Genomic DNA, 27,933 nt, shown 5'->3' on the forward strand with positions numbered 1-27,933 from the left:
TATTAAGAGTGCTTGGAACCGTCCTTATACAAAATATCTTATTCCTTTAGGTGTTTTAGCTGCATCTTCGGCATTCTTTGCTTTAAAACATAAGAAACCAAATGTTATTCAAAATACTTCTGTCAAAGAATATAATACTCCTCAAGAAGATAAACCAGCTCCTCAAGAAGAGAAACCAGATGCTAAAGAATATAAAACAGATTTAAATTATGCAATAAATGAAACACCTAGAAAGAGAAGACGTCAAAGATTTAATTGAATATAAATGACGTTATTTTTAAAGGTAGTATATGATGAAATAACTGTTGTAGAAGATGTTAGCAGTTGTTCTGATATTTTGAAGAGAATAGATGAGATAAAGAAAAAGTTCAATAACGAAAACATTAATGTTTCATTGACTTTTTCATCCGAAGAGAACTTTTATGAGATAATGTTAAAGAGAATTGATTTTAACGTAATATAAAATGGCAGCAACAACGATGGCAGCTTTAGGAGCTTTATATAGTGGATATAAAATTGTAGATGGCTTAACTGGTGGAGCTATAACAAATACTTTACGAAAAAACACTGGTATGATGGTTGGAGCAGCAGTAAAACATCTTAAGTCGGAAAAATTGAAGAAGTTAGGTAATTTTGCTGCAGACCAATCCAGCAACCTTCTTGGAGACAGCAATCCAATTACAAAGAATTTACATGACTTCAGTGGTCAACTGAATGGAGAAAAATTTAATTTAAATCCTATTGTCAAAGAAAAGAAACCAGAACCAGAACCTGTAAAACAACCAGAACCTGTAAAACAGCAACCAGTACAGCAACAAACTGTGGTAATGCCTCCATATGCAGGTTATGGAATGTATAACATGCCTTTTGAACCATTTGACCCAAAGATTGGAGGTTCTAATTGGTACCATTATGGTAAAGGCAGAAAAGCAGCTAAAAAAGAATATGAAGAAAAGATGGCGGCAAAGGAGAAGAAGAAAGAACAACAAAAGAATAAGAAGAAAAGAGTTATGAAAGAATAAAGAAGATTTTTAAATAAATAAATATTTTTGCCAAATAGAAATGTCAGGAAAAATTACTGAAGCTATGAAACAAAAGTTTTTAGTTGAATATATTAAATCTGGAACTGTTCCCGAAGGTTTTTACGTACATCAAATGAAAGATGGTAGAATTCAATTTAGAAAAATTAAAAAATAATTAGATAAGGAAGGTATATTAAGAAAAATTAAATTGCATGAAGACAATATTGCTGAATTGAAGAAGAAGTTAGAACAATTCGACGCCGAAGAATAAAATTATAAAATTTATTTTGTAAAATTTATTTTTAAAGTTTATTTTTTCATTGACTGACCGACCGACCGACCTAAGTTTATTTGTAAAGTTGTCAGAAATATGTTTTAAAATTCATGAAATAAAATAATTTTTAAAATTTATTTTTGGAGGTTATGAAAAAATTTTATAGGTCAATGAATGACTGACTGACCGACTGTGTAAACTATTAAAATTGTGACAAAAATGAATTTTGCCATTAATTCTGACATTAGTACTTTACGTGGCAGATAAAATACGTTATTTAAATAAAAATGCTATGTAAATACTTTACATATCAGAACGATTATTGTAAAGTGTTAAAAACATATGTTGTGTTGCATGCTAAGTTCGGTCAACGATAGAAATTGAGTGGAAATTGATCGTCGAGGAAGTACGATTATGTAAAGAAAAAAATGTTGTGGGATTTTTAATATTATATATTATTTTATAATAAAATTTTTTGAGTCATTTTAAGAAGCACATATAATTTTTTGAATTTAAAAATTAAAGTAGTGTCAAACGAATTTATCACTTAATTTAATACTGTTTCATATTAAGTTCTGTCAAAATGTAAGCTATTGAATTTTTTGAGAGGGAAATAATCATCGAGGAAGTAAAAAGTGACGCTTTGGGAAATATTATTAGAAATATGATAATAAATATATTTGGAAAAAATATGTTTTTTTCAAAAATTGAAATGTTCATAGAATATTTTGAAATATGTAGGGAATTGAATTCGGTAATATATGATAAACAGGATTTTTAAATTTCAAGGAAAAATAGCTTTTGTGAATACTTTTGAGAACTCTTCTCAAAGATCATGTTTCAAATATATTAAGGAGCCAAAATATTAGAGATGAGTTCACAATCAAAATTTTCTCACTTTTCTTCCAAATTTACATCCTTACTCACCACTTTCAAGTTTTTCATACATATATCTTACCCATTCATTTGGAATGTTCCATATTAAGTTCTGTCAAAATGTAAGCTATTCAATTCTATCGTCGGGGAAAGTATCACAAATCTATCAATTTTTTTGTAAAAGTATACAAAAACATATGGTGTTCAATTAGTTTATAATAATATAAATATTAAGATTATCCAAAATAAGAAAAACTAGGTTTTGAGAACACTTTTGAGATGATAATCAAAATATTTTGATTGAAAAATAATATATTATGTATCAGATATAGAATGGATTTTTTCAAATTTAAAAATTCTGAAAAATAAACAGTTTTGTAAAGTAAAAAAATGAACGAAAACTCGAGACCTCGTATTCCAAATGAATGGGTAAGATATATGTATGAAAAACTTGAAAGTGGTGAGTAAGGATGTAAATTTGGAAGAAAAGTGAGAAAATTTTGATTGTGAACTCATCTCTAATATTTTGGCTCCTTAATATATTTGAAACATGATCTTTGAGAAGAGTTCTCAAAAGTATTCACAAAAGCTATTTTTCCTTGAAATTTAAAAATCCTGTTTATTATATATTACCGAATTCAATTCCCTACAAATTTCAAAATATTCTATGAACATTTCAATTTTTGAAAAAAAAACATATTTTTTCCAAATATATTTATTATCATATTTCTAATAATATTTCCTAAAGCGTCACTTTTTACATCCTCGATGATTATTTCCCTCTCAAAAAATTCAATAGCTTACATTTTGACAGAACTTAATATGTAACAGGAATACGAGGTCTCGAGTTTTCGTTCATTTTTTTACTTTACAAAACTGTTTATTTTTCAGAATTTTTAAATTTGAAAAAATCCATTCTATATCTGATAAATAATATATTATTTTTCAATCAAAATATTTTGATTATCATCTCAAAAGTGTTCTCAAAACCTAGTTTTTCTTATTTTGGATAATCTTAATATTTATATTATTACAAACTAATTGAACACCATATGTTTTTGTATACTTTTACAAAAAAATTGATAGATTTGTGATACTTTCCCCGACGATAGAATTGAATAGCTTACATTTTGACAGAACTTAATATGGAACAATACTCAGATTTCTTAAAATTAATGAAAAAAGGTTTTCTGAGAACTTTTGAGAATGGTTTTCAAATTCCATTATTGAAAATATATAGGTATTGTATGAAATTCAAACTCTATATTTATTAAAATTCTAAATTTTTAATAAAATAACTTTTCAGAGGAATATGATTTTGAATGGTTGATTAATAAGTATAAAAATGTCTACGATTTTAAGGAGGGAATTGTTCCTTATGAGGTATACATCATAACTATATAACTCATAAGGAACAATTCCCTCTTGATAGCTGGGAAACTTTCTCTGAATAACTTATCATTTGGAGAAAGTTTCCCAGCTATCTATTAGAAACTAAAGGCTGTGAGGCACTAATATATAATCAGTGCCTCATAGCCTTTAGTTTCTTATTAAAACGAGAAAACTTGTTCGAAATGATAAACAATTTCGAACAAGTTTTCTCGTTTTAAGGAGGGAATTGTTCCTTATGAGGTATACATCATAACTATATACCTCATAAGGAACAATTCCCTCTTGATATCCTGGATATTTTTGAATATATTTTTTTAATTAAAGTTCTCAAAAGTATTATCAAAAGTGATTTTTTAAAAATATCTCCAATTAATTAACTAATTAAAAGTATTATATTTTTAAAATTAAATAGTTTTTCAATTTTTTGAAGGAATTGAGATACTTCCCACGACAATAAAATTGAGAGGTTTACATTATGACTGATCTTAGCATGCAACATTGTGGTAACAAGGGGCGTAGACCCTTGGTACCCAACATATGTATACTAACTTATAGATACATTTTTATTACTGCTTGATCTAAGAAATTTGCTTTCATATTGTAAACAATAGACCTATTTATAAATAGCAGGGGATTTATAAATATACCCCCTTATTTGGGATTTCCAATTAATTGGAAAAACCGCCCGATTGGAAAAACCGTCGCAATTGGAAATATTGCGAGATTGGAATTTCCAATCTCTCAATTGGAAATTCCAAATAAGTTTTTATTTGGAAATTCCAATTCATTTGGAAATTATAAATAAAACTTCAATTGTGAATTAGAAATGGAAATTGGAAATATGCCCTATATTATCTTATAAAAAAAAGGTAGTGGGGCTTCCAGGCGCGTTGCGCCCTCTAGCCCCGAAGATGTTTAGTATAAATGAAGTTTTTATTCGGAAAATTGTTAGTCTTCTGGTGTGAATTCGGAGGACTCTTCTTCTTCCTCCATTGCTTCTGGGAAGAAGCCTTCTTCTGGGTCGAAAACATTATATAATGTGTCGCTTTTCACAAATTATATATGTTTTCATGTTTTGTCAGTTTTCTGTCACTTTTCAGGTAAAAACATTTTTATTATTATATATAAATGAATTTTACAAAACCACCGTTACCGTTCTTTGGAAATAAGAGTAGATGTAAAGATATTATATTGAGACAACTTAAGAAACTACCGAATGGTCTAACATTTGTAGATTTGTTCGGTGGAAGTTTCTATATATCCCATTTATGTCATACAATATTCCCAGACTCAAAGATTATATGCAATGACTTCGACAACTATATGGACCGTCTCAAACATATACCAGACACTAACAAAATATTGAAAGAGTTAAAAGAAAAGATATCTATAGGTAAGATGGAACGTATACCATTAGATAAGAAAAATATTGTGAGAGAGGTTTTGAAAAAAGCAGAATATATAGACTGGGATAGTATATCTGCTAGACTATTATATAGTGGTGCTATAAGAGTTCATGACATTGAAACACTTATGTCAAAAGTTTTATATCTTAACTATACAAATGTTTTCAAAGAGAACATAGAAAAATATATTGAGGGTATAGAGTTTGTGAGATGTCATTGGACAGAGTTGTATGAAAAATATAAAGACAAGGAAAATGTTTTCTTTATAGTGGACCCGCCGTTCTATAACACATGGGATTTTCAATACCAAGTAGACTGGACTTTGAGAGACTCTTTAGAAACTTTAGACGTTATACATAACCATCCATGCTTTTACTTTACATCCGATAAAAGTGGTTTGGAAACCGTTATGAGATGGTTAGAGGACATACATGACTATGAGTTTAGATATGACAAGATAGAATATGAGAGAGGTCCTATAAACCGGAGAAAGTGTCACAATAAAGAAATTTTATTAGTAAGTAAATGTGGTTTGAAATAGGACTACTTGTTTTAGGTTTTTTCCATTGTGTCATTTATTTATTTGACGTGGCAGAAAAGTACAGAGAATATGAAGATGAACCAATGCCTGCAAATGTTCAGCATATGTACTCGTAAGAGATATTTTTATCTAATATTAAATGGACGCACAGAACTTAGCGAATGCACAGCAACCTGGACAACCAAACCCAGAGAATATTCCAAATGAAGTTAGAATACAAACTGCAATGGCAAACTATGGTCAAGTGCCAACAGATGTACAAATGCAAACTGCCATGTCAAATGACGCTGCGTTAGGTTTGCCACCATGGTATGCAAATATGAGATGGAAAGAGTTTTATACAAACCCTGAAGTGGGATATAAACAACTTTATGCAGATGACGCGAACACAGGGGTTGACCCAGAATATGTTTTCTACCAGAGGAGAAACAGAATGTATGAGCTCCAGTTAAAGAATGCTATGGAACTCAACAGGAAACGTAAGAGACTAGGCGGACATTAGATTTTTACATATAGTAAAATGGGTTTCTTCAGTAGTATTGGAAAACTTCTTTCGAAATGTTGGAAGAGGTATATGGAATGGAATAAAATCTGTCGGAAGAGGAGTATGGAACGGTGTCAAAAATATTGGTAAAAAGAGTAGGTCAGTTTGTTGGTATTATACCTAAAGACCCTGAACCAGAAGAACAAGCTCCTGTTATACAACAGCCTGAACCTGCACCACAGTCTAGTTGGCAACCAAATCCAACACCTCAACCGTATTAAAAAATTATATTTTTACCGTTCGATAGTAGTTGTATATGAAACTAAGTTCTAAGTAAAACGCATGGTATAATGGAATTATTCTTTTTCTTCCATCTGTAGTAAACCATACTTGAAAGTCTGAAATACTTCCACTCGGCGGTTCATATAACTTTGTAGGTTTTTCGTAAAAGTCATTTGCCAAGCATAAAAAAGAGTTTTGGGCGCCAGAAAATGAAGCATGAACAATAATAGCATCTGGGTCGAAAATATTTTCATATGTTCCATTAGGGTTTTCGACTTCATAATAGTCCGGTGTACTGGATATGCTGCAGGCTGATTTAACATCCTCATAAATCTATACCATGCCAAGTTGTTATATTTTGTAGAAATATAAACGTTTTCTCCAAGGTCTTCTATTTTATTGATTTTAACAGTTGCATTTTTCCTGTCATAAATAATATCGAGATGGTATTCTCCTTCGTCAATGTTATACTGGTTTGCATATTCGATATAGATATCGTTTATTTTTTTCTTGAAAAGCTTGAAGAGTTGTTTCTAAGTTTACAAGCAAACTAACTTGTAAAAGTTAAATTTCTCATACATACGTTTTTCTTTGTTATAGTATCGAACTTCAAAACCGACCGTAAATGTGAAACCATGTATGGCTTCTGAAATGAACTTCATTCTACGAAAGCCAATAGCTTTTGTGACGGATGGGTCTCTTAACCATCTTAATGGGTAGTCAAACGATAGCCTTCATGCTTTACGGTCTCTGTCTCAAACTTTGACCGACATTAGTAAAAAGTTCATCTAATGGTTTAGTTGTAGCAACTCTAGAATTTTCTTTTTATTGAAAGCATATTTTATCTAGAATAAAAATGTCAAATGAAACAGCGTCTATGAGAGAAATACAACACAACCGACAACTCATTATGCAAGCTCTAAATAAGAACACAACAAACTTTTCAAACTATGCTAAAATATCTGAGTCATTGAAAGAAGGAAACCTAAAACTAACAATAAACCCTATGACAGATGAGTTTCTATTTCAAGACAATAAGAACAATACTGTCTGTATAAATCCAACAAAAGGAACTTTAAACGAGAAACTATAAATGAACTTCTTTTGAAAGCAGATGTTGACAACAAAGCTGACAAAGAATATGTAGACGATGCAATAGCAAAAGAAGAAGAAAGAGCTAACAATGCTTATGCAACAAAAGAACATACTCATCCTGAACTAGCAGACAAAACATATGTTGACAATAAAATGTCAAGTGAAGTGACAAGAGCTGAAAACGAATATTCTAAAAAGACTCATACACATTCTATATCTGATATTACAAACTTACAAGAAACCTTAAACAGGAAAAGTGACGTTGGACATACACATACCATTGCAAATATTACAAACTTACAAGAAACCTTAAACAGGAAAAGTGCCGTTGGACATACACATTCTATATCTGATATTACAAACTTACAAGAAACCTTAAACAGGAAAAGTGACGTTGGACATACACATACCATTGCAAATATTACAAACTTACAAGAAACCTTAAACAGGAAAAGTGCCGTTGGACATACACATTCTATATCTGAAATAACAGACTTAAACGTTAGCCTTGAAAATAAAGCAGATAAAACATATGTGGCTAGTGTGTTAGTGAAGAAGGCGGATAAGGAATATGTTAATGAAAAAGATAATGAAATTATAGAAAGGGTTGAATGGTATCATGAACGGACAATGAAGACTTTTAAATTTAAAGCCGATACAGGATGGGTTTCAGAATGTTTAGACCTTAAAGCGGATAAAACATATGTTAACGATGAGTTAGAGAAGAAGGCAGATAAAACATATGTCAATGAAATATACCAAAGTTTAGTTGGAACAAAAAATATTGAAACTATTGTTGGTGACTTTTCTTTCAATGAAGAAAATAAATATTTTAGATGGCAGTTTGTACAGTCCTTAGAAAATGGTACACGGTATAAACTCATTCCGAAAAATAACAATGAAATGTATGTAAGCTATAAAAAGAATGATGGTACACAAGTTAAAGTTCCATTAGACAACAACCGCTACTTAAACTTATATGGAGACGAACAAAAGAAATATTTAAGAGTTTATGAAATGGCAGATATGACATTGCCTGACCCAGCTCCAGCACCATATTATTATGACTATGGAGATGACGACAAAACACCACATGTAGACCCAAAAAAGCAAACATTATATTTAGAATATTATAGATATAAAAGATATAATGCAATAGAAAAAACGAGAATAGTATACTATTATGAAGATGACAGAAATAAATATTATAGTCAAGACTTTACCTACCCTGAAAACATAAGATTATATTATAAAAAATATTCTGACACAAACCAGAAGAAACCTGAAATAGTTGCACTATATTTTAAGTTCAAAAGAGACAATCCTATAATATCTCATATGTTTGATTTAATGAACCCAGTAGGTTCTATTTATACATCTATGGAAGCAAGAGGTCCTCAAGTAATGTTTGGTGTTGGTGCATGGGAACGAATACTCGAAAGGTTTTTGTATTGTGCAAACTCTCCAAAGGAAACAGGTGGAAGTAAAACGATATCTGTCGACAACTTGCCACCACATAGTCATTCTGGTACAACAAGTTCTAATGGAAACCATAGTCATAGGGTTTGCAAACAAGGATATAACACTGTTTCTCAGACTTCAATGCAAATTCAAGTTATGTCAAGATCTCATTTTCCAAACGACCCAGTAGACTGGAATGGAATGTGGACAGATACAACTGGAAACCACCAACATACTTTTACAACAACATCTACAGGACTAGGTAAAAAATACATGCCACGTTACATGACAGTTTGTGCATGGTATAGAATTGCTTAGTCGTCATTTTCAACTTCTTTAGCATATTCATCTGGAGTTGTCTTATATTTGTTAGGAACTGTCTTTGAAAGTATACCACCTTGAACTTTGACAAGTTTGAAACGAGGTCTGACAATATTAGTTTTATCTTCTGCTTGCAGTCTGTACATTTTGCCATGTTTGCCTAAAACTTCATAATATTCTCTTGTATACTTTCTTCTATTTTTACGAACACGAATGTGAGTACCTGTCGGGTTCCCATTGTTGTCATAGTCAATAGTATTTTCATATGGGTCGCGTTTAGGTATTTCTATTTTTACTTTGTCACCTTTCTGAAGTTTGAAGCCCGGCATTCTTTCTTGTTTGTCTCTTTTGACTAAATTATTAAATATATAGTCTTTCTCTAAGTCAGGGTTGTTTTTCATTTCTTCGGGGGAGTGGTTTCCCAAACCTTTTTGTTTACGGCTATTGTAAATATTTAAAAACTTGTCTCATCTTTGCCATGGAGAAGTGTCTATACTTGTCGTCATATGACATTTCATTTGCTTCACCACCACCTTGTGGTTGGTTTAAGTCTCTTAACATTTTTATACAACCGTCAATGACACCAAGAGCAGAATGGTTTTGGTCGACAATGAAATATTGGTTTACATTTTTTGAACGCAGAAAGTTTTTTACATCATCTGATTTGAAAGAACTTTCACAGTCAGATGTCAGTTTTGTTGGATGGTATTTGTCAACGAATATTGTCAAAGCAGTTTTCACATCTAAAATATTTTTGGACCATAATGGTATGGCTTCACAGTATCTTGTGTTTTGACCGACAAATATTAGCCAGTATGGTGGTCCATCTGTTCTAACTCTCGGAATGTTTTCCAAGATATCCATAAACCAAGCATTTGGTGTTGAACTAAAGATTTTTATCATGAGTGCTTTCTTTGTCGCTTTAGAAACATAGGGTCCTTGTTTGGATTCGTCATTTTTTAACCCATAAGAAATGGGTTTATTTGGCGCGTTAGCAGGAGTCGCATCTAGATTTTTACCCGCAGTGGGAACAATAGCCAGAGGTGTATTTGGAGTTGGAAGGAAGATTTTGAGTACATTAGGTATACTTAAAGAGAAAGCACAAACCTATTATACAAACTGTACAGAAAGGTTGGGATGTAGCACGAGATGCACAAATCTTATTCCAAATCCTGAAAAAAGAGGAAAAGTTCAAGGATGGATGGACAATGTAGGAAGACAAGCAGGAAACTATTATAACAAAGCAAATGATACTATAACCAAGCAGGACACTATATGGACCAAGGTGAAAGATTCTTTAACAGAGGATATAACCATGCACAACAGTGGGTAAACAATAACCAACCTCAACCGCCTCAAACGTGGGGAATGTAAAATTTTTTACTGAGATGAAATGAACAATACAGCATTGAGACAAATGGGTTCAAGATGGATTTGTCGGCTTCCAGCAGTTACACCACGTGTTTGTCAAGTTCTTCCTATACCTCAGGAAGTTTTAGACCGACTTAAAAAACCTCAACAACCAGTTGAAAACAAACCAAACTAAAATTTTTTACTGAGATGAAATGACCGAAGAAGTTGAAACGGTAGATTTGACACCACAAACAAAAAGTTCAGAACCATTGTCAAAACCTGTCAAAGAACTTACAGATGAAGAGAAAAATTCAATAATAGAAAGTGCCAGGTCTGGAAATACAAACTCTAACTATAAAGTCACTTTTCATAAAAATGGAACGGCTAGTATCTCAAAAAAGAAACAGACTCTCACAAATAAAATATTGAAGTCTGAAGGAGCTTTCGAGACAACAGATGGAAAAGTTTACTTCACTGACCAACAGTTCATTATAGAACATCTCATTGACTTAGAGTCGAAATATTCTAAACTTTACAACAAACACAAAAAGTTGAAAGGAAAACAAAAACAAATGGCATATGATATTTATGAAGATGTTGACGGCACAACTGTTCCTGCAAGTGAAGTAAAGTCAGAGGAACCGAAAAGTGACGAAAAACCAATAGAAGAAGAAAAACCAAAAACTGAAGATAAACCAAAACCAAAGTTTAGTTTGGAAACTAAACCAAGTCAACCTTCATTAGCTGGTATGGGTTGGCGTCAAAGACTTATGGCAGCAGGTGGTTATGTAAAGTAAAGAAAAAAATATATTTTTTATTTTTATAAAAATGCCCCCATATAGAATGGATAGAAAGTCTGCTAGAATAAAAGCAGAGTTACAAAGATATGGTTGGAGAGTTTCGAAGAATTTTAAATATAGGAAAGGAAGACCCATAAAAGTCTATGACAAATTGTCTGGTCTTCGCTACGAAATGGATTTGGAAACAGCACGTGCCAATTATCCAAACAGACTAGAGAGGTTAGAAGAAGAACGTCTTATGGACATGCCTTTCGATGTTAGTGAACCTCAAGTTGAAGGACACGACGGCTTTGCCAGATTCTACTGGAAACATGACGAACAATTGCATCCTTTGAGAAGGAAAAAAGGAAAAGGTGAAGACGCACATGCTCCCATGGAAAGAACAAGATATGCATATGAAAAGTATCGTGAAGTTAGAAGTCAAATTACATCTGGTCGAACCTTTACAGTAAACTTTGACGAAGGAAAGAACAAAGAAGGCTTCATGGGTGTACTTGCTGCAATTCAAGACGGAAATAAGAAAGGACACAATCTCAGATTGACCATAACAGATTTGGATGGTCACATTTACTATGCATATGGCAATGTCACAACAGCCGCACAACTTCTTGACGCTTTCAAGACTACAAAGAGAGAACAAATGGTTGACTCCGACTCAGACATTTTGAATGCAATTGAAGGAATTGCAAGTGTCAAGTTCGAATGGTACCAACCTAACCCTCAAGCAGTCAGACAACATGCTGGATACTTCCCCTTCATAAATAAGTCTGACATTGACTTGACAAGGTATGGAATTTACAATTCAATTGAAACAATTGTCAACGAACCTTGCATTCTTACATGTCTCAGGAACTCTGGTCTTGTTCCAGATGAGAAGATGAAGTATCTTGAGTCATGTGTGAAGACAAGGTACATTCTCAGAGGTCAATTGGCAAAAATTGCACCGTTGGCAAATGTCAATATCCGAGTCAACATACCTACAGCTAAAGGTTCTTCACATGACGACTATGTTGTTGACAAAGACTTACCATGGTTGAAGATTGCAATTGTCCACAACCACTTCATGTTGAACGAAAGTCTTACAAACCCATTGTTCGGAAAATGCAAGTGCAACATTGTCAGAGCTGTAAACATTCTTTTCGAGAAAGGTTTGTTGGAACCAATTCCAGATGACAAGCTGACAGAAACTTTTGTACCAAAAGACGAAACAAACTTTTCATTGTTAGCAAGACCAAAAGTTGTTCCAGACAAAGTTCTAGCACAAAAGAAGTACACAATTCCACAAGGAGTTGGATTGTTCGAATACCAACCTGAACCAGAAGAACTTCCAATGAGGTTGCAAGAACTTCAAGATGCTATAAACAAACTTCCATTGAGACATCCAATTGACGTCAAATTGTATTGGAGAGCATCTGAGTTAGGTCAGAAGGTTTTATATGAAACAGGTTGCTTCGACGATGTTTATGAGATAACAGGAGAAGTTTCTCAGAAGATAAGAGACTCACTTGAATTTCCACAAACTGGACCAATTGGTTGCGACAAGTTCGACTCAAACGAAAAGATATACTATGTCGACCTTAACGGTGCGTACATGAGGTTTGTCCAATATATTCCGACTGGAATTCCAAACGAAGATGGTGAGTTCCCGGGAAGGAACTATACAGTTGGAAAAGTCATACAACAACTGTATGATATTAGGAAAGCTTCAAACCCCAAACTTGCAATGACACTCAAATTGCTTATGAATTCGACATGGGGATATTCCATTAAGAAACCTCAAGAGATGAAGAGTAAACATTATGAGAAGGTCGACAACTTTGTTGAAAGGTTTTCTCCTTTTGTTTTGAAGTACGAATTCACTCAAGGTCAAAGTGGCTTAGTAACCACATTAAAACCTATTGTCGAACATTGGTCTTACCCTCAGTTCGCAAAGGCAGTCCTTGACAACTACAACAAATTCTTCTCCGAAGTCAAATCCAAAGTCAAGGTTTACTATGAGAACATTGACGCACTCATGACGAACGAAGAAGGATACAACAAACTCATTGAAATGGGAATGGTCGGTGAAAAGATGGGCTGTTTTAAGCTAGATAAGGTATTTTCCGAAGTTCATGTAATATCGAAAAGGAAATATTGGGGTATACTTGAAGACGGCACAGAAATAAAACATTGCATGAAATAAAAACTTTTTTAAAACAATATATTTTTACATATATTAAATGCTTCAGGCTGAAAAACAAAGAACAAAAGTAGCAGATACAAAACCGTTAGACTATATCTTTACAAATGCTGGTAGGACTATTTCAGATGAAGAAATTTCATCCCGAGAATACAGGTTTGACTATCCAATTCGTTGGCTTCAAAGTCCTTCAGATGCAAAGGCAATAGGATTTAGAAGAGTTTTGTTTTCAAATAGAACTAACGCATTTATGTTCGCAGTATATTTTCATGGGCAGTATAAAGGTTCTGATGGTCTAATAGACAAATTTGACGAAATGAGAATCTTTACAGTTCGTTCAGACGAAAGTCTTGAAAAAACTCTAAATGACTTTCAAACTCAAATGAACAAATATTATTGGGAACTTCAAGAAAAATACGACTCTTTACTAAATGGAACATACTATCTGAAACTAGAATATGACAAGATGAACTCCACCGTTTCATTTCAAAAGATTGAAATTAACCCTCCAAGAGATACAGAGTTTTTATTTTGGAAAGTAGACAAACGTTCTTGGGCACAATTTCTTCGGTTACTAAACCAGAACGAACCATTACCACCAGATGGTCCATTTAAATTTATACTTCCACCAGCAGATTTGATGGTTTATAGAAACGTGTTTGACCCTCAAAATGTTATGTGTCATGCAAGTTTCAGTTCAAGCAACAATAGTTTTCTATGTATTGGTAAGGACTTTTATGACTTTGCTTCTAAATTCTACGAACCACCTAGTAACAGTTTCTCTGACTTTCAAGTTTGGTTCACAACAAATGGTGTGCAACATATTATTCCATTGTACTATGACTTTTATCTCGAATTGTCTTTCATATATAACTACGGAAAAGTGCTGAAAAAGTATTGAAAAATAATGTTTAGGTGAAGAGGTGAGATCTCACCCGTTTTCTCACCTGTTTTTTCACCCTCTTGAATTTTCATGAAAACAATTTATTTTTGACACTTTCACACAAAAACATAAAAAAGTGAGTTAAAATGAGATGTTTACTGAACTGGCTGAATGTCGCCTTCTGAGGTTATGTAGAACGGCTGTCCCGTCTGGTATTTGAATTGGAATTCCGGTCGAAGTCTCGAGCTGAAGTGTAGACCTTCCAGAAATAGTGGTAAACTTGACCTTGGGCTTCATGACCTTGCGCAAGTAGTCTTTTACGCAGTCGTTAAGTTCTATAAGGTAAATTGCCTCGTCAAATCCTTCTGGCATTCCGAGTCCTTCCATCCGACAGGAAAATATTTTCCCGACAACTGGAAAAAATTTCCTTCCGACAGGAAAAATTTTTCCTTCCGACAGGAAGAACTCTTCCAGTTGTCCGTCCGTAAACCATTCAAATTTTCGAAAATTGAGAACTTTTTGGTCGAACTTTCGAAAAAATTTTCCATCCGACAGGAAAAAATTTTCCGGACAAAGGGAAAAAAATTTCCTTCCGACAGGAAAAGTTCTTCCTTCCGACAGGAAAAGTTCTTCCTTCTGACAGGAAAAGTTCTTCCTTCTGACAGGACACAAACGAATGTCCGACGTCCCACCAACCGAGTCCATTCCCAAACCAGAGGAACCTAAAGCACCAGCCCCTGCACCTCAGCAACCTCAGTTCCAACAAGGACCTCCACCAAATTACTACCAATTTCCACCTCAAGGTTACTACCCACCACAAGGCTTCCCGAACTACCCTCCTCCTCAGACTATGCCTTACTGCCCCAACCCTTGGATGTTCCAGCAAGCTCCACCCCAGCAATTCCAATCTCAGTCCAAGAGAGACCAAGACTTCGAAGAAGGTCTGAACCGCTTACGCAAAGAAAGTCGTTCTCGGACCAAAAAATATAATTTAGGTGAAGAGGTGAGATCTCACCTCTTTTCTCACCCTCTTGAATTTTGTATAAAAACCAACCGCTGGAATTCCGGCGGTTGCTATATTCTTCACAAAACGCTTGTTTTGAGGTCGAGCCACTTTTGGCTCCACCGTATTCTTTCAACCAAAACTCATGAATTCAGCAAAAAATATAATTTAGGTGAAGAGGTGAGATCTCACCCGTTTTCTCACCTCTTTTCTCACCCTCTTGAATTTTCATGAATTTCCTTAAGATAGAAAAAATAAAGTTAGTTTTTTTAAAAAAAATATTTTTTATTTTTATTGTAAGAACAGAAATGTCAGTCGAAGCAAAAACGTTCACGAACAAATATAATGGCGAAACATTCACAAAAGGCACTTATAACGGTATTGAAGTCTTACGTAGAGACAAGGATGGTTATATAAATGCAACAAATATGTGTCAGCAGTTTAGGAAAGACTTTAGAAAGTTGTTGGAAAATAAGTCCTGGGAAGAGTATTATAAGGCGTTTTGTGAAGAATATAGCAACCGCCGGAATTCCGGCGGTTGGTTTTTATACAAAATTCATGCAGGAATTCCTGATGAAATCAGACAGGTTAGAGGAACGTATGTAGACCCAAGACTTATAAACTATATAGCAATGTGGGCTTCTCCAAAATATTGCATAGCAGTTGGAAAAATTATGGACTCCATAGACAAGAAAGTTCATGAGAAGTTAGATGAAGAAGAACTCGAAGATACAGTAGAGAATGCTAAACCTTTGTTCGAACAAGAAGTTAGAAAAATGCATGAAAAACAATTAGAACATGAACGTGAGATATGTTATGGTTATAGAGATTCTTCATACGAACTAGACCAATGGGAACAAGAAGATTTAAAGAGAGAATTTAGAGAATATGAACTCGCTAAAATTTCATTAGAAGCTGCAGAAAAGAAGTTAAAAGTTTGGGGTCGTTTTGTCCAAAAATATTGTGAGTAAATGAACCATTTATTTTGGCTGAATTCAGCAACAAATTTCTGAGTAAAATGGCATATGGCATGTGTCAAACCGTTGAGTTTTCACAAAATTTAAAAAATAACGTTTACCATGTAAAACGCTTATAAAATAACTGAGGTGAGAAAAGAGGTGAGATCTCACCTCTTCACCTAAAATATATTTTTATTGAATTCAGCAACAAAATTCTGAGTAAAATGGCATATGGCATGTGTCAAACCGTTGAGTTTTCACAAAATTTAAAAAATAACGTTTACCATGTAAAACGCTTATAAAATAACTGAGGTGAGAAAAGAGGTGAGAAAAGAGGTGAGATCTCACCTCTTCACCTAAAATATATTTTTATTGAATTCAGCAACAAATTTCATGAATTTCCTCATATGTTTGCTACCCTCGGAAAACCGAGGGTAGAGATTCCGTATGAAAATCGTGAAGAACAGCGAGCCCGTTTTTTTTCGGGGTCGCCAAATTTCATTATATAACTGTTATTTTTGACGAAGTGAACTTTGACACTTCGTTTAAAATACACTATTTTTGTGTTATTTTTGACGAAGTGAACTTTGACACTTCGTTTAAAATACACTATTTTTGTGTTATTTTTGACGAAGTGAACTTTGACACTTCGTCAAAAAAATCCCTGAAATCATATCTTTTATACAAAATAAATAAAATAAAGTTAGTTTTATTTTTATTTATTTTTTTATTTTGTATGTAAAGACAGAAAATGACAAACATTGAGTTTGAAACAGTTAAAAAGATAGACAATAACACCAAAGTGGTTAGAATAGGGGATTTAAACGTAAGATACTCAAAGAAATACAACAAATATTCTTTGTCAGACATTATATCTCCATCTGGAAAGAAAGCATACGACTGGGTTAGAAATGCTTCTAGTCAGAAAATTTTGACAAGAAATCCTGAGCTTATGATATCAGTAGCATTCTATGGAACAAGAGCATATCTCATCGACAAAAGTCTTATACCAATAGTTTTGTTATGGTTAGACCCAGTTGTTGGATATAACTTCATAACATATGGTTCATTCGATACGGAACGTTGCAGTGAAGGCTTACTTTACATCGTTCAGAAACCGAAGGACTTCAATACAAAGAGATATAAGATAGGAAGAACATATAATATAACTCAAAGATATGACAGTACAGTCAATAGAGTCAAGGTTGTGTTTGTTAACGATATGAGAGCTGCAGAAACAGAACTACTTGAAAAGTTTGAGAAAATGTATGGTGCTCCCATGAAAGGTAAAGAAACGTTTGAAGTAGATGAGATAGATAAAGCTATAAAATTATTTGACGAAGTTGCTGAAAAATACATGTAAAGCGTTTATTTTTGGTCTTTTGTGAAAGTCAGAAAATAACGCTAATTTTATTTTTATTTATTTTTTTATTTTGTATGTAAAGACAGATATGTCAACAACAGAGAACACAACAACAGTTATAGTCCATGAAGCTATAAATGAAGAATACGAGTACATACAGTATAACAAACAGTTACGTCTCATTCGTTCTGTCAAAGACGACATGTACCAAATGCAAAGTATTTTGACAGCATGTTTTGCTCCAGATACTAAACACGCAGACGATTGGTTCAAAAACCAAAGCACACAAGAACTTTTGAGTGAAATTTCTCTAGACCGACTTTTTTCGGTCTTGCATAAAACACATGAAAATCGTAAAAATTTGCCAATAAATTTAAGAGGATATTATGTACATAGACTTTTAGTAAATGCAGTAGCAATGTGGGCTTCACCTCGTTATGCATGGCATGTTTACAAACTTCTTGACGAAATTCATAGACAAGAACGTGAAGAGATGGAAAAGAAACTTCAAGCAAAAGATGAAGTCATTGAAGCAAAAGACAAAAGCATTCAAAAGAATACCACGTTCGGTACCAAAAGGTAAGGAAAAGAACTATAAGTATATGATTTATACTGAAGAGATGGAAAATGAAGAAGACAGAGATATGGTTATGTTGCATTTAGTCAGAAGAAACAACAAGAGCTTTTACGACCTTGCTAAGATTTACAAATCTGACAGAAATTGGTTCTATCGCGAAAACTTACCGATTTCAATGACCCCAAATGAAGATGTGAAACAAATAGTTCAAGATACGTTACCTCAAACACACTATGATATGAAAGGTTGTACAATTCTTACCTTCAAAGAAGATTTGCCATTGTTAAAGGAAAAAATAACAGAGTATTTTGACAACTTCAAACAAGTAGGGTAGATGAACCATTTATTTTTACGCTTGACTTTTTACAATTTGAACTTTGTTCGCGTAGATATGAATTCTGAAAGAAGTATGAGGGTCTTGTATGACTTTATACTTCTCCCATAGTTCATGTCTGTCAAACTTACCTGCCATGGACTCTTTCATAAGTTCCATGAAATCGTCTTCGGACAATCCGGGGAAAAGTATAATGTCAGTAAGTATTCTTTTAACATCCTTACTTAAACTCTTTGCTGTCTGTACACATATTACGACTGAAATGTTAAAGTGTCTGAGCTTCTTAAGAATTCGACACATGTCTTGTTCTCTATTCTTTAACAAAGGATGAGAGGCGAAATCATCTAAGATAAGAAGACATCTGTGAGGGTAAGTCTTCCAATCGTAAGATTGCAATTTCTTCGAAATGTATTCTATCTCTTTCTGTTTGTTTCTGAAGTGTTTCTTCTCTAATATTCTCTGCATTTCCTCATTTGGGTCTTTAAACTTCGAATTGACATACTCATTTATAGCATTATACTTCAAAACTCTTCTTTGGTACTTCTTTATCCAATCTAACAACTCAGTATCCTTTATACATACTAACTTAGACTTCTTTATAATATCTTTGAACGAATTGACGGTTTGGTCAAATTGACCGAAGTACTACAAATAACAACTAACTCATAGAATGGGTTCTTCTCATCTAGTTCTTGTTGTTGTGCAGCCATTTTAAGATAAGTGAAAGTCTTACCAGACCCAGGTGGTGCAATTAGACCTGTTATACCATTCTGAGCAAATAAGAACTTGTCATGTATAGGCTTTATCTGAGCATTTTCCAACTTCCTCTTGTTCTTATTTAAAACATTCTCAAATTTTTTGTCAATGTCAGCAAACTTTTTTTCTAACATATTTTTAGAAAAATTAAAATTTTTATCTTTTAGAAAATGTCTAGCGATTTCGCTATCTATATTCGAGACAAGCTTTTCGACAGCAAAACATCTGTCGACCATAAAATCTTACATAGTGTAAACAAGAAAGGTGAATTTGTTCTAAAGTTCTGTTTCTGGGAATATGACAAGAACCATAAAACATTAAGCAGAGCAGTCTTAAAATTTGTCAATGACAGACTTGTTGACAGAGATGACGCCTCTTGGAAAGATGAAGTCCAACAAAACTTCTTAGAATGCAAAGAAGACACATGCGCTGTTCTTGAAGATGAAATAGAAAACAGAATAGAAGAGCTATTAAAGGACAAAGAACTTTTACAAAAATATGGTTCGGAGAAATTTGACATAACTCCACCAGAAAAGAAGAAGAGAGAAATAAAGAAAGAAAGTAGAAGAAGAGAAGAAAGAACCTGAACCAGAGCCAGTTCCACCGAAGAAGAAATTTGACATGTAAAAATAAAATTTTATTTTTAGAACATTTCTGGGTCAATGTCAATGTTCTCTTCCTCTTTAGGAGCAAACACCGGCTTAGACTCTAAAATCTTTTTACCCAATTTACCTTGAACTTCTACAACTTTAGACTCATAATATTCATAGTCGTCTGTCTTCTTTGGTTCATAAGGTATAACAAGTTTGTATGCTTTGCCTTCTTTAAGGTTTGAGAACCTTCTGTCAAAACTTTCTTTGACTGTTAACAAACCTTCTATGTCTAAGTCTTCAAATTTCGCACCATTTTTAGTCACAATAGCAAACTTAACTGGTTCGATGTTCCAAACTTTGCTGAATGAAGACTTTTCAAAATGGTAGAAGTAAACATTCAAATATGTGAATGGGTCTAGTTCTTCTTTAAGTCCTGACATGTACTTGTTTACTGAGATGAATTTTGTCATCTTTTCTATCGGATAAAAAAAATATTTTTTTAAAATTTACTCAGAAAAATTTTTCTTTGTATATACACCATTCTGTACGTCTAAAAGACTTTTGACATTTGCCAAGAATGTTCGTTTAGACGCTGTCATATAACCATATTCTTGACAATATTGTTTATACGAATCGTACAATGACCTTTCATCTAAACACTCAAAGTCAGTTTCATCTATGAACAGTTCATATACACTCTTGTTTGCTTCTAACAATGTTTGTCTCTCTTCGGTATGTGGAATTTGTCTTGGATTGAACTTAGAAATATCTAATGTCATGAAATATGAGAACAAGTGGTTGTAAAACTCAGGTGTCAAAGTTTCTGCTAAGTCGTCAAAATATTCTGTATCTTGCATATGAGAATCTGACGTTCTGACAACTACATATCTTCTGTCAGAACTTTCTAACTTCATCGGAACAGCATTGTTTGAAACCATAATGAAGTTTGCAACATTCTCACAAACTCTTTGGTCTTTATACTTTCTTTCAACAACTCCAACTTTGTCTGTTATAAGACTCTTCAAAGCATCTGAGTTCAAAATTTTTGTTGTATCTATACTTTGAAGTTCGTTACATACTATAAGTTTCATATTCTCTATTGAAGAGTTAAATTTACCGCAGATGTTTTCTAAGTTTGTCATATTAGGGTTCGAATAACCTTCTAACAGTTTGCATAAGATATCTGTAAAGAATGTGTTCTTACCTGTTCCTTGTTTTCCAATTATAATGAGAGCAGTTTCATTTTTAGCACTTGGATGTTGTAAGATGTTTGCAAACCAACATAAGATATACTCATAAACCTTTTCGTTTCCATTGCATATAATTTCTTTGACATGGTCTAACCAAGCTTCTATAATATTTTCTTTCCATTCTACTTGTTCATATTTATATCCAGTGAAGATAGAATAGAAGTTTGGAGATGGTGTATAGAACTTTATACCACGAACTGAAAAATCTTCAAGTTTTGACAATAAGATATCCCAAGCATCTAACATCTTCATTCCAACTTGTACGACTTTTATTTTCTTAAGTTTCTGTCTACATTCCTGTTCTGAAACTATTGTTGCTCTTGGTTTGTTAAAGACAACATCCCATTCTTTCATAACATAACATTCTGGGGCAGAGTCGACATAAATGACTAAACGTTTCAAATTCTCGACTGCTTTGTTATAGTCTCGAAATGGACACATATTTCTGAATGCTTGGAAGTCATAAAAATCTGAAACATCTATTCTGTACATTTTTATAAAAATAAAAAAAAATATTTTTTTATTCTTGACTTTGTTGTTGCATTTGTTGTTCTTGAGCTATTTGTTGTTGAAGTTGTTCTTGTAATACAATACTTTCACCAGTTGCATCTTCCAATTCGAAACTTTCTGCCGTCATTGACAAATACATAGGACATAAAAGTTTTACAGGAACAAAGTTTGCGTCAACTAATGTCAACGTTATACTTGCCAAAGTGTTTGAGTTCACTAAGGTTGAAAATTCTGCATTCGAATGAACAATAGGCAAACCAGCAGAGAAAGTATTGTTTATACGCATAAGTATCTTTTGGTCATAATAGTTTCTGTCGACATTCGAATAACACTTTGAACCTAAGTTTGAAACAATATATAAGATTGGTGTGCTTAATGTCAATGGAATAGACATTCCTTGTATGACACCTTTTCCTGTTATAGGAAACTGTTGGTAGTAAAAACCAGAAATAAGTTTTGTATTATAGCTCATATCGTTTATAGTAAACTCAGTCGGACATCCAAACATAATGAAACCTGCTCTAGTTGCAGCACATGTTACACCCGTACTTAAAGTATTAAATAAGTCAACAAAACCTGTTGGTGGTATATCTGAGTAAGTATCTTCAAAGGAGTATTTTTTACCATTCACAACAATAAAGTCTTCTGGTGTCAAAAGAGCAAAACAGGCTTTAGTCGTCATTGTGTTTAAGGTTAGTTTACAATATCGTCCTTGAGGACTTTGTAAGTTTGTTGTTATAGAATTATATGACTCAGGGTTTTTAGTCGTAATAGTATAAACCATTATGTCTTCTGCCATTTATATATATTTAAAAGTTTTTCTGAAAGTGGAGAAGAACTTCATCTAAACTTTCACATGGCGTTTCTTGAAGTTCTCTGTCTAAGAAGTTCAAATATTTTGTAAAGACATAGAACTTTCCTTTGTCTACACGAACAAACAAAACAGGGTCTTTCATATCGTTCAAAAGTGTGTAAAGTCCTTTACATGAAATAAAGTCTATATTATTTTTCTTCAAACATCTTTCAAGAAGTTTTGACATTTTACTTAGCAAATAAATTTTAATGAAATGTTGTGGTCGTCAAATATTTTTATAACGTCTGGGAAACTATATTTTAAGTTCAACGTTTCACCTCCTTTCATAACGTATATCTTGTCAATGACATTATATGAAACACCACAGCAACTAATGTCGGGTTCTATTTCTTTGATGTTTATATCGTCTGCCTCTGTCAAAAGTTTCAATAGTTCTTTCAAAACTTCATGAGGTGCAATGACATATGAGTTCACTTTTACAGGGTTGTGTTCGACTAAGTTTAACATTATACCTAAAGCTTGACAAATCTTCTCCTGAGTTTGAAGTTTGTCTTTCAGTTGTTGGTAGTCGTTTCGAATATCTGCAACAGAACTTAAGTCTCTGCTAACTTCAGGATATGTTGGTTGTTCTTTTACAGGAACAATTGTTATACCATCTTCGTCTTCGTATGGTTTCCCCACTTCAACATCTCTGTCTTTGACATTGACAATAACACTTTGACTGTTTGTTTGAGTTGGTGAATTTAACTTCACATCTGCCACCGCCATTAAACCTTTTGAAACACTTACGCTTCTATTTTTCGGAAATGACATTTTACTTAGAATAAAAATATGGACGTATTCGAGTATCTCTTCGAATTGAAGCAAAACAAAGTTTACACACACAAACAATACAAATACATTGACAGAATAGTTCTTTACACAAACAATGGAAAATGTTATAGAATAGCAGTCTTTGCTGAACCTAAATATTTTCATAAAGCAAAGAAAGTTGGTATAACTGAAATGGTGAAAGTTCTTGAAGCAGACAAAAATATAACAACAAAACTGACCGATATTACTAAAGGAAAGTTTATAATACAATATTATGTCAAAACAGGTGTCATAACTATTTACGATGGTGAGAAGTCAGTTCAAGAACAACTTACTGACCTGCTGCCAAAATCTGCTCGATGGAAGCTGTCGTTATGCCAATCTGAGGAGCCCCAGCAGGTTTCATCGAACGAATCTTCAAAAGAGCATCTTCAGTGAAAAGTGCTATTGGTTTTGTAAACTTCTTTGCTCTCAATTCATCTGGACCGTCTCTGTCACCAGTATATTGTATTTGTACAGTACCAACAGTTGAAATACCACCCATAAAGTCTTCTGAGTCAGCAAATGGAATGCCAAGCCAAAAGTTTGAACGGTCTCCATTTGTATATTGAGTTTTTTGACCTCCTGTATGAGTCCATACTTTCACATATGGCATAATAGAACTTTGCATTTCAGGGTTAATGGTTGTTGTGAAGTTGTTGTTAAAGTTCATAGCATCTAATGTCAAGTTGTATGACCTCATATCCTCAACTGTAGAATATTCTTCTCTTGGATAATATTTGCCATCTATGTTTATATGATATTTAATACCAGGGTTGTAGAAACAAGAATAGTCATTTATAGTTCGTCTGAACAGTACAAACATAGTATCTGCATGTTTCATTGCAGTTGTTAAAGCAATATCTGTTCTTGCACCTGGGTCAGCACTTTGGTTTCCAACTTCACCTGCAAAGTCTTTGACAGATATTTGGTGTATAGGGAACATAAGTGGAACTGCAATATATTTGGCAGCTAAAGCATTTGAAATATCTGGGTCCAACATATAGACTGCAAGTCTGCTTTCTATTCTCTTGCATTCAAACTTTTCGCATGTGAACTTAACTGGGTCCCAAGCATTTCCAGCAGCATTGAAATAATAGTTTACTTCATTGTTGAAGTTTGAGAAACCAAAGTCTAAGTCAACTTTGTCTTTGCAAAATTCGGCGAATGATGTTTGATTTGTTCCCTTTACGTCTGTAATAGTGAATGGGTCTTGTGTTGGTGCAATGACTAAGTTATTTTTGCTTGGAGTAAGTTCGATAGAAATTTTTCCTGCCCAGTTTGGCAAGTATCTTAAAAACCTGAAGATGAGGAAAGATGACAAAGGAACTCTAAGTTTCAGTTTTACTTTAGTGGCAGCAGTTCCATCTGAACCAGAAAGGTTAACATAAACTCCTGGAACGTTAGGGTCAAGTCTTCTTATTTTCTCAATATTTGCATACTGGTCTGTTTGTTCTCTAGCTTGTGGTTGTACTGAGTTTCTCAAAGCGAACCATTCATAGTTTGCCCATGTTACTGTTTGAACTAAGTCAGAGTTAGAATATATCTTATATCCCATGAAAACTTCTGGAGCATATTGGTATCCGACATAGAAAATTCCATTGCAACCTTTCTTGTCAGACAACTTGGCAGAAGGTTTTATTTCAATGTCTTGTTCCACGTATAAGAATGAGTTGTCAATAGAAATAATATGAAACCTGTCGCAAGCAATATCTACTGTTGTTGAAGAACCTTCTCCAAACTCACCTACGTTTCCATAAGAAACAGCAGTTGTATATTCGTAAGTTCCAGGAACTATTTCTGACCTTCTAATGGCATTGTCGCATTCGTTATACCATTCGGAAACATTTCCGTTCATGGCATCCAAAACTGTTGGCGTAATATTCTGAGCGGCGTACATTTCATATGGGTAAAAATATAGAATAGTTGGATTTATGTGTCATAATAGAACCCACTCGGACCAAGCTTTACTTTCTTCCTGACTGAGTTTTTAACTCTTCTTTTTCCTTCATTGCCACTACTTTCACTAGATGAAGTTACTTCTTCACTACTTTCACTTTGTTCTACTCTTCTCTTCTTCTTTGGTGTCGCTTTTGGTAACTTGCCCTCTGCTTCAAGTTGTTGCATCTTTGCCTCATGTTCACCTAGTATGTTGTAAATTTCCCATGTCCTTTTTGCCTTTGGGCTCTGGTCGCCCATCTCAGGTAACCAATATCCTAGAAAGATTTTGTCATAGTTTGTATTTGAGTCTTGGCGTATTGTTTGCATGACTCTTTCCTGAGTTTCCGGTTCAAGCTCTTCAAACAGAGCTTGTCCATATGGAATAAGCTCGTTTCCAAATATATGTTTTTGTAGCCATTCTGGTTTTCTTTCCATGTAACCAATAATATCTTTTGTGAATGGGAAAGCTTTTACCCAACGTTTCAGTCTTGCGTCATTTATTTCTGTAGTTGGTTTTATTTGTCATGGAACATGTTTTTCAATACTAACATTTCATTTGGTACTGTCCATTTGAGTTTTCTTAAATATTCATCCCTTCTCGGTTCATTGTCTGCAAAGTAAGTTTTTATGACATTTTGCAAACTTTCGTTTGCAAGGTCATGTACAATAGGTTCTCTTCCTTCTTTCTCCCTAACTTTCTTTCTAAACTCTTCACCAAATATACCATCTCTATGGTTCTGTGTAGTTCTTTGAGATAAATGTTCTAGAACGTCAGGTGTTATATTTCCTTCAGCCATGTTCATTTCATACTGGTCCAAAATATCTGCATGTTTCATATCTTTCAATGGCATTAAAGCCGCGCTGAAAATACCAGCTATATCTGGTTCACCATTCACTTCCATTGCGTCTACAACTTCTTGGAATTGTGGTTGTAAGTTTATGAACCACCTATCCGGATTAGCTTTATGACCCCATCTCATTGTAGTTCCATAGTCTGCAGAAACAAAAGTAGGTTTGTTTCCATATTGGTTAGGTTCTGAATGAACTTTAAACAATGTTTCATTTCTATATGTTTTGTTGAAATTTAACCCTTTATTTTCACCGAGTTCAGCGAAAGATTGAACGTTATATGGTCGTAAGTAAAAAAGATTATTGTATTTGTGTACATTATCTTTCAGTACTTCCATTCTATGCTGAATATTTTCATCTGGTGTTGGAGTCTTTTGTATGTCGGCGAACATTTTTCGATATTCTTCTACTATGTCAGCCGAATTTTTCTTAGACTCTTGGACAGATTCCATATTCTCCGCATACTCTTGTTGAGGGTCAAGATTTTTCGGCTGTTCCAAATCTTCATCTAGTTCTGTGAAGTTAGTTTCCAAAGGAGGGACTTGTTCGTTTCCTTCAGGCTCTTCTAGCTGTTGTTGCTGAACTATTTCTTCCATGTCTGGTTGTATCTGAACTTCTTCCTGTGGAGTTTCTTGTACCTCATCTGCTGGCATTTCATATATTCCGAGACCGTTTTTAACAAGTTCCCTATTTAAGTCATCCGCATTCATAAGCCTTTCTTCTTTCGTTCCGTCTCTATTTTTTACGCGTTTCATGAAGAGAGTTGAATTATCATTTATCTCTGACACCAAATATCTCGGAGTAAATTCATCCGTGTCATTTGGATGATATGCTATTAAATCATATCCCTTAGCGAGCTTGTATTTTCCAGGTTTGAAATTATATCCGATTTTATGCTGAGCCATAAAGCTAAATAGGTTCGGGTCAGTATTTCCTTCCTTGAACTTTCTAATAGCTTCTTTATATCTGTCACTAAAGTCAATAGTATCTGGGTAACCATAATCTTCCTTAAGCATTTTTAAGAATTCTTGGTTTCCTTTTTCTCTACTTCTTTTATGTCCTTGCTCTGTTTGTGGTTGTTGTGCTGGTTGTGGAGGTGGTTGCTGTGCTGGTTGTGGAGGTGGTTGTTGTGTTGGTTGTTGTTGTTGTGCTGGATTTTGAACTGTTGGTTGTTGTGTTGGTTGTTGTTGTGCTGGATTTTGAACTGTTGGTTGTTGTGTTGGTTTTGGTGCATGCCTGTGTCTGTGTCCATGTGACGATGTAAATGTTTTAGGTAGTCCTGGTGCAGGTGCTTCTCTTGGAGGGTTTGGTGGTATATAAGTTCCACTAGCTAGTATATAAGTTCCACCAGCTGGTATATAAGTTCCACCAGCTGGCACATATGTTCCATCTGCAGCATAATGTCCTACCTGACTTTTCGTTTTTAAGAAAGCATTTACTAGGTCTGTTTTGGTCTGTTGTAACTCTTTTTCTTGACTTTCCACAACAGCTGCTCTCACGGAGTCATAGGCACTTTGAACTGCCTGTCTCGTTGCTGCATCTGTTATTTTCGTCATATTTTGTGCTACTTCTTTTAACTCTTTGTCGAAACCTTCAGACTTCAGTTTCTTTCCAGATGAGAAGTCGTTCACTAGTTTCACCTTACTATGAAGAGCTTCGAAGGCGTTCTTAAAGTCAGCATTCATTAAAGCTTCATTTGAACTGTCTTCATCCGCTTGTATTTTTGTCCTTATTGACCCTATAAGTTGGGCTGCTTTAGCGTT

General features: G+C 33.9%; 18 protein-coding genes and 2 pseudogenes across 20 annotated transcripts, besides 10 other annotated features; 12 read left to right on the top strand and 8 right to left on the bottom strand.

The window, feature by feature from the left end:
* Nucleotides 1–181: part of a mobile genetic element that runs on past the window's edge.
* Nucleotides 182–464: 283 nt separating this feature from the next.
* On the top strand, nt 465–1,022 carry TVAGG3_0269020 (protein of unknown function, DUF4107 family; the record flags this gene model as incomplete). Its single annotated transcript, XM_001321965.1, has 1 exon — nt 465–1,022. One exon carries the CDS (start codon nt 465–467, stop codon nt 1,020–1,022), a length of 558 nt encoding a protein of 185 aa, XP_001322000.1.
* An 833-nt stretch (nt 1,023–1,855) lies between these two features.
* Nucleotides 1,856–1,896: a mobile genetic element.
* Nucleotides 1,856–1,896: a terminal%2Cinverted (terminal inverted repeat of ISTv3 transposon ID:TVAGG3_0269030).
* Nucleotides 1,897–2,268: 372 nt separating this feature from the next.
* Nucleotides 2,269–2,309: a mobile genetic element.
* Nucleotides 2,269–2,309: a terminal%2Cinverted (terminal inverted repeat of ISTv3 transposon ID:TVAGG3_0269040).
* Nucleotides 2,310–2,961: 652 nt separating this feature from the next.
* Nucleotides 2,962–3,002: a mobile genetic element.
* Nucleotides 2,962–3,002: a terminal%2Cinverted (terminal inverted repeat of ISTv3 transposon ID:TVAGG3_0269050).
* A 282-nt stretch (nt 3,003–3,284) lies between these two features.
* Nucleotides 3,285–3,326: a mobile genetic element.
* Nucleotides 3,285–3,326: a terminal%2Cinverted (terminal inverted repeat of ISTv3 transposon ID:TVAGG3_0269060).
* Nucleotides 3,327–5,650: 2,324 nt separating this feature from the next.
* TVAGG3_0269070 (uncharacterized protein) lies at nt 5,651–6,013 on the top strand (the record flags this gene model as incomplete). Its single annotated transcript, XM_051228530.1, has 1 exon — nt 5,651–6,013. One exon carries the CDS (start codon nt 5,651–5,653, stop codon nt 6,011–6,013), a length of 363 nt encoding a protein of 120 aa, XP_051098260.1.
* A 1,692-nt stretch (nt 6,014–7,705) lies between these two features.
* Nucleotides 7,706–26,358: a mobile genetic element.
* On the top strand, nt 10,548–10,700 carry TVAGG3_0269090 (uncharacterized protein; the record flags this gene model as incomplete). The annotated part of the gene is made up of 1 exon (XM_051228531.1): nt 10,548–10,700. One exon carries the CDS (start codon nt 10,548–10,550, stop codon nt 10,698–10,700), a length of 153 nt encoding a protein of 50 aa, XP_051098261.1.
* On the top strand, nt 10,720–11,304 carry TVAGG3_0269100 (phage tail repeat-like family; the record flags this gene model as incomplete). Its single annotated transcript, XM_051228532.1, has 1 exon — nt 10,720–11,304. The coding sequence occupies one exon, from the start codon at nt 10,720–10,722 to the stop codon at nt 11,302–11,304; it is 585 nt and encodes a 194-aa protein (XP_051098262.1).
* TVAGG3_0269110 (DNA/RNA polymerases family) lies at nt 11,351–13,489 on the top strand (the record flags this gene model as incomplete). The annotated part of the gene is made up of 1 exon (XM_051228533.1): nt 11,351–13,489. The coding sequence occupies one exon, from the start codon at nt 11,351–11,353 to the stop codon at nt 13,487–13,489; it is 2,139 nt and encodes a 712-aa protein (XP_051098263.1).
* On the top strand, nt 13,527–14,369 carry TVAGG3_0269120 (uncharacterized protein; the record flags this gene model as incomplete). Its single annotated transcript, XM_051228534.1, has 1 exon — nt 13,527–14,369. A coding segment is annotated over one exon (843 nt), but the record flags the coding sequence as incomplete, so codon positions are not given.
* Nucleotides 15,046–15,606, top strand: TVAGG3_0269130 (uncharacterized protein; the record flags this gene model as incomplete). The annotated part of the gene is made up of 1 exon (XM_051228535.1): nt 15,046–15,606. The coding sequence occupies one exon, from the start codon at nt 15,046–15,048 to the stop codon at nt 15,604–15,606; it is 561 nt and encodes a 186-aa protein (XP_051098265.1).
* On the top strand, nt 15,681–16,343 carry TVAGG3_0269140 (uncharacterized protein; the record flags this gene model as incomplete). Its single annotated transcript, XM_051228536.1, has 1 exon — nt 15,681–16,343. One exon carries the CDS (start codon nt 15,681–15,683, stop codon nt 16,341–16,343), a length of 663 nt encoding a protein of 220 aa, XP_051098266.1.
* On the top strand, nt 17,083–17,694 carry TVAGG3_0269150 (organellar and viral DNA polymerase type B; the record flags this gene model as incomplete). Its single annotated transcript, XM_051228537.1, has 1 exon — nt 17,083–17,694. The coding sequence occupies one exon, from the start codon at nt 17,083–17,085 to the stop codon at nt 17,692–17,694; it is 612 nt and encodes a 203-aa protein (XP_051098267.1).
* TVAGG3_0269160 lies at nt 17,783–18,605 on the top strand (annotated as a pseudogene). Its single transcript has one exon. A coding segment is annotated over exon 1 (823 nt).
* TVAGG3_0269170 (protein of unknown function, DUF4106 family) lies at nt 18,621–19,070 on the bottom strand (the record flags this gene model as incomplete). Its single annotated transcript, XM_051228538.1, has 1 exon — nt 18,621–19,070. One exon carries the CDS (start codon nt 19,068–19,070, stop codon nt 18,621–18,623), a length of 450 nt encoding a protein of 149 aa, XP_051098268.1.
* On the top strand, nt 19,532–19,888 carry TVAGG3_0269180 (uncharacterized protein; the record flags this gene model as incomplete). The annotated part of the gene is made up of 1 exon (XM_051228539.1): nt 19,532–19,888. A coding segment is annotated over one exon (357 nt), but the record flags the coding sequence as incomplete, so codon positions are not given.
* On the bottom strand, nt 20,005–20,424 carry TVAGG3_0269190 (protein of unknown function, DUF4108 family; the record flags this gene model as incomplete). The annotated part of the gene is made up of 1 exon (XM_051228540.1): nt 20,005–20,424. The coding sequence occupies one exon, from the start codon at nt 20,422–20,424 to the stop codon at nt 20,005–20,007; it is 420 nt and encodes a 139-aa protein (XP_051098270.1).
* Nucleotides 20,864–21,696, bottom strand: TVAGG3_0269200 (uncharacterized protein; the record flags this gene model as incomplete). The annotated part of the gene is made up of 1 exon (XM_051228541.1): nt 20,864–21,696. A coding segment is annotated over one exon (833 nt), but the record flags the coding sequence as incomplete, so codon positions are not given.
* Nucleotides 21,725–22,513, bottom strand: TVAGG3_0269210 (uncharacterized protein; the record flags this gene model as incomplete). The annotated part of the gene is made up of 1 exon (XM_051228542.1): nt 21,725–22,513. One exon carries the CDS (start codon nt 22,511–22,513, stop codon nt 21,725–21,727), a length of 789 nt encoding a protein of 262 aa, XP_051098272.1.
* On the bottom strand, nt 22,760–23,296 carry TVAGG3_0269220 (protein of unknown function, DUF4106 family; the record flags this gene model as incomplete). Its single annotated transcript, XM_051228543.1, has 1 exon — nt 22,760–23,296. The coding sequence occupies one exon, from the start codon at nt 23,294–23,296 to the stop codon at nt 22,760–22,762; it is 537 nt and encodes a 178-aa protein (XP_051098273.1).
* Nucleotides 23,360–23,779, top strand: TVAGG3_0269230 (uncharacterized protein; the record flags this gene model as incomplete). Its single annotated transcript, XM_051228544.1, has 1 exon — nt 23,360–23,779. The coding sequence occupies one exon, from the start codon at nt 23,360–23,362 to the stop codon at nt 23,777–23,779; it is 420 nt and encodes a 139-aa protein (XP_051098274.1).
* TVAGG3_0269240 (protein of unknown function, DUF4106 family) lies at nt 24,205–24,938 on the bottom strand (the record flags this gene model as incomplete). The annotated part of the gene is made up of 1 exon (XM_051228545.1): nt 24,205–24,938. A coding segment is annotated over one exon (734 nt), but the record flags the coding sequence as incomplete, so codon positions are not given.
* Nucleotides 25,313–26,118, bottom strand: TVAGG3_0269250 (annotated as a pseudogene). The gene has a single exon. A coding segment is annotated over exon 1 (806 nt).
* Nucleotides 26,359–27,188: 830 nt separating the features above from the next.
* Nucleotides 27,189–27,422, bottom strand: TVAGG3_0269260 (uncharacterized protein; the record flags this gene model as incomplete). Its single annotated transcript, XM_051228546.1, has 1 exon — nt 27,189–27,422. The coding sequence occupies one exon, from the start codon at nt 27,420–27,422 to the stop codon at nt 27,189–27,191; it is 234 nt and encodes a 77-aa protein (XP_051098276.1).
* Between the last annotated feature and the right edge of the window lie 511 nt (nt 27,423–27,933).

The sequence above is a fragment of the Trichomonas vaginalis genome, chromosome V (assembly GCF_026262505.1).
Source record: "Trichomonas vaginalis G3 chromosome V, whole genome shotgun sequence".
Lineage (NCBI taxonomy): Eukaryota > Parabasalia > Trichomonadida > Trichomonadidae > Trichomonas > Trichomonas vaginalis.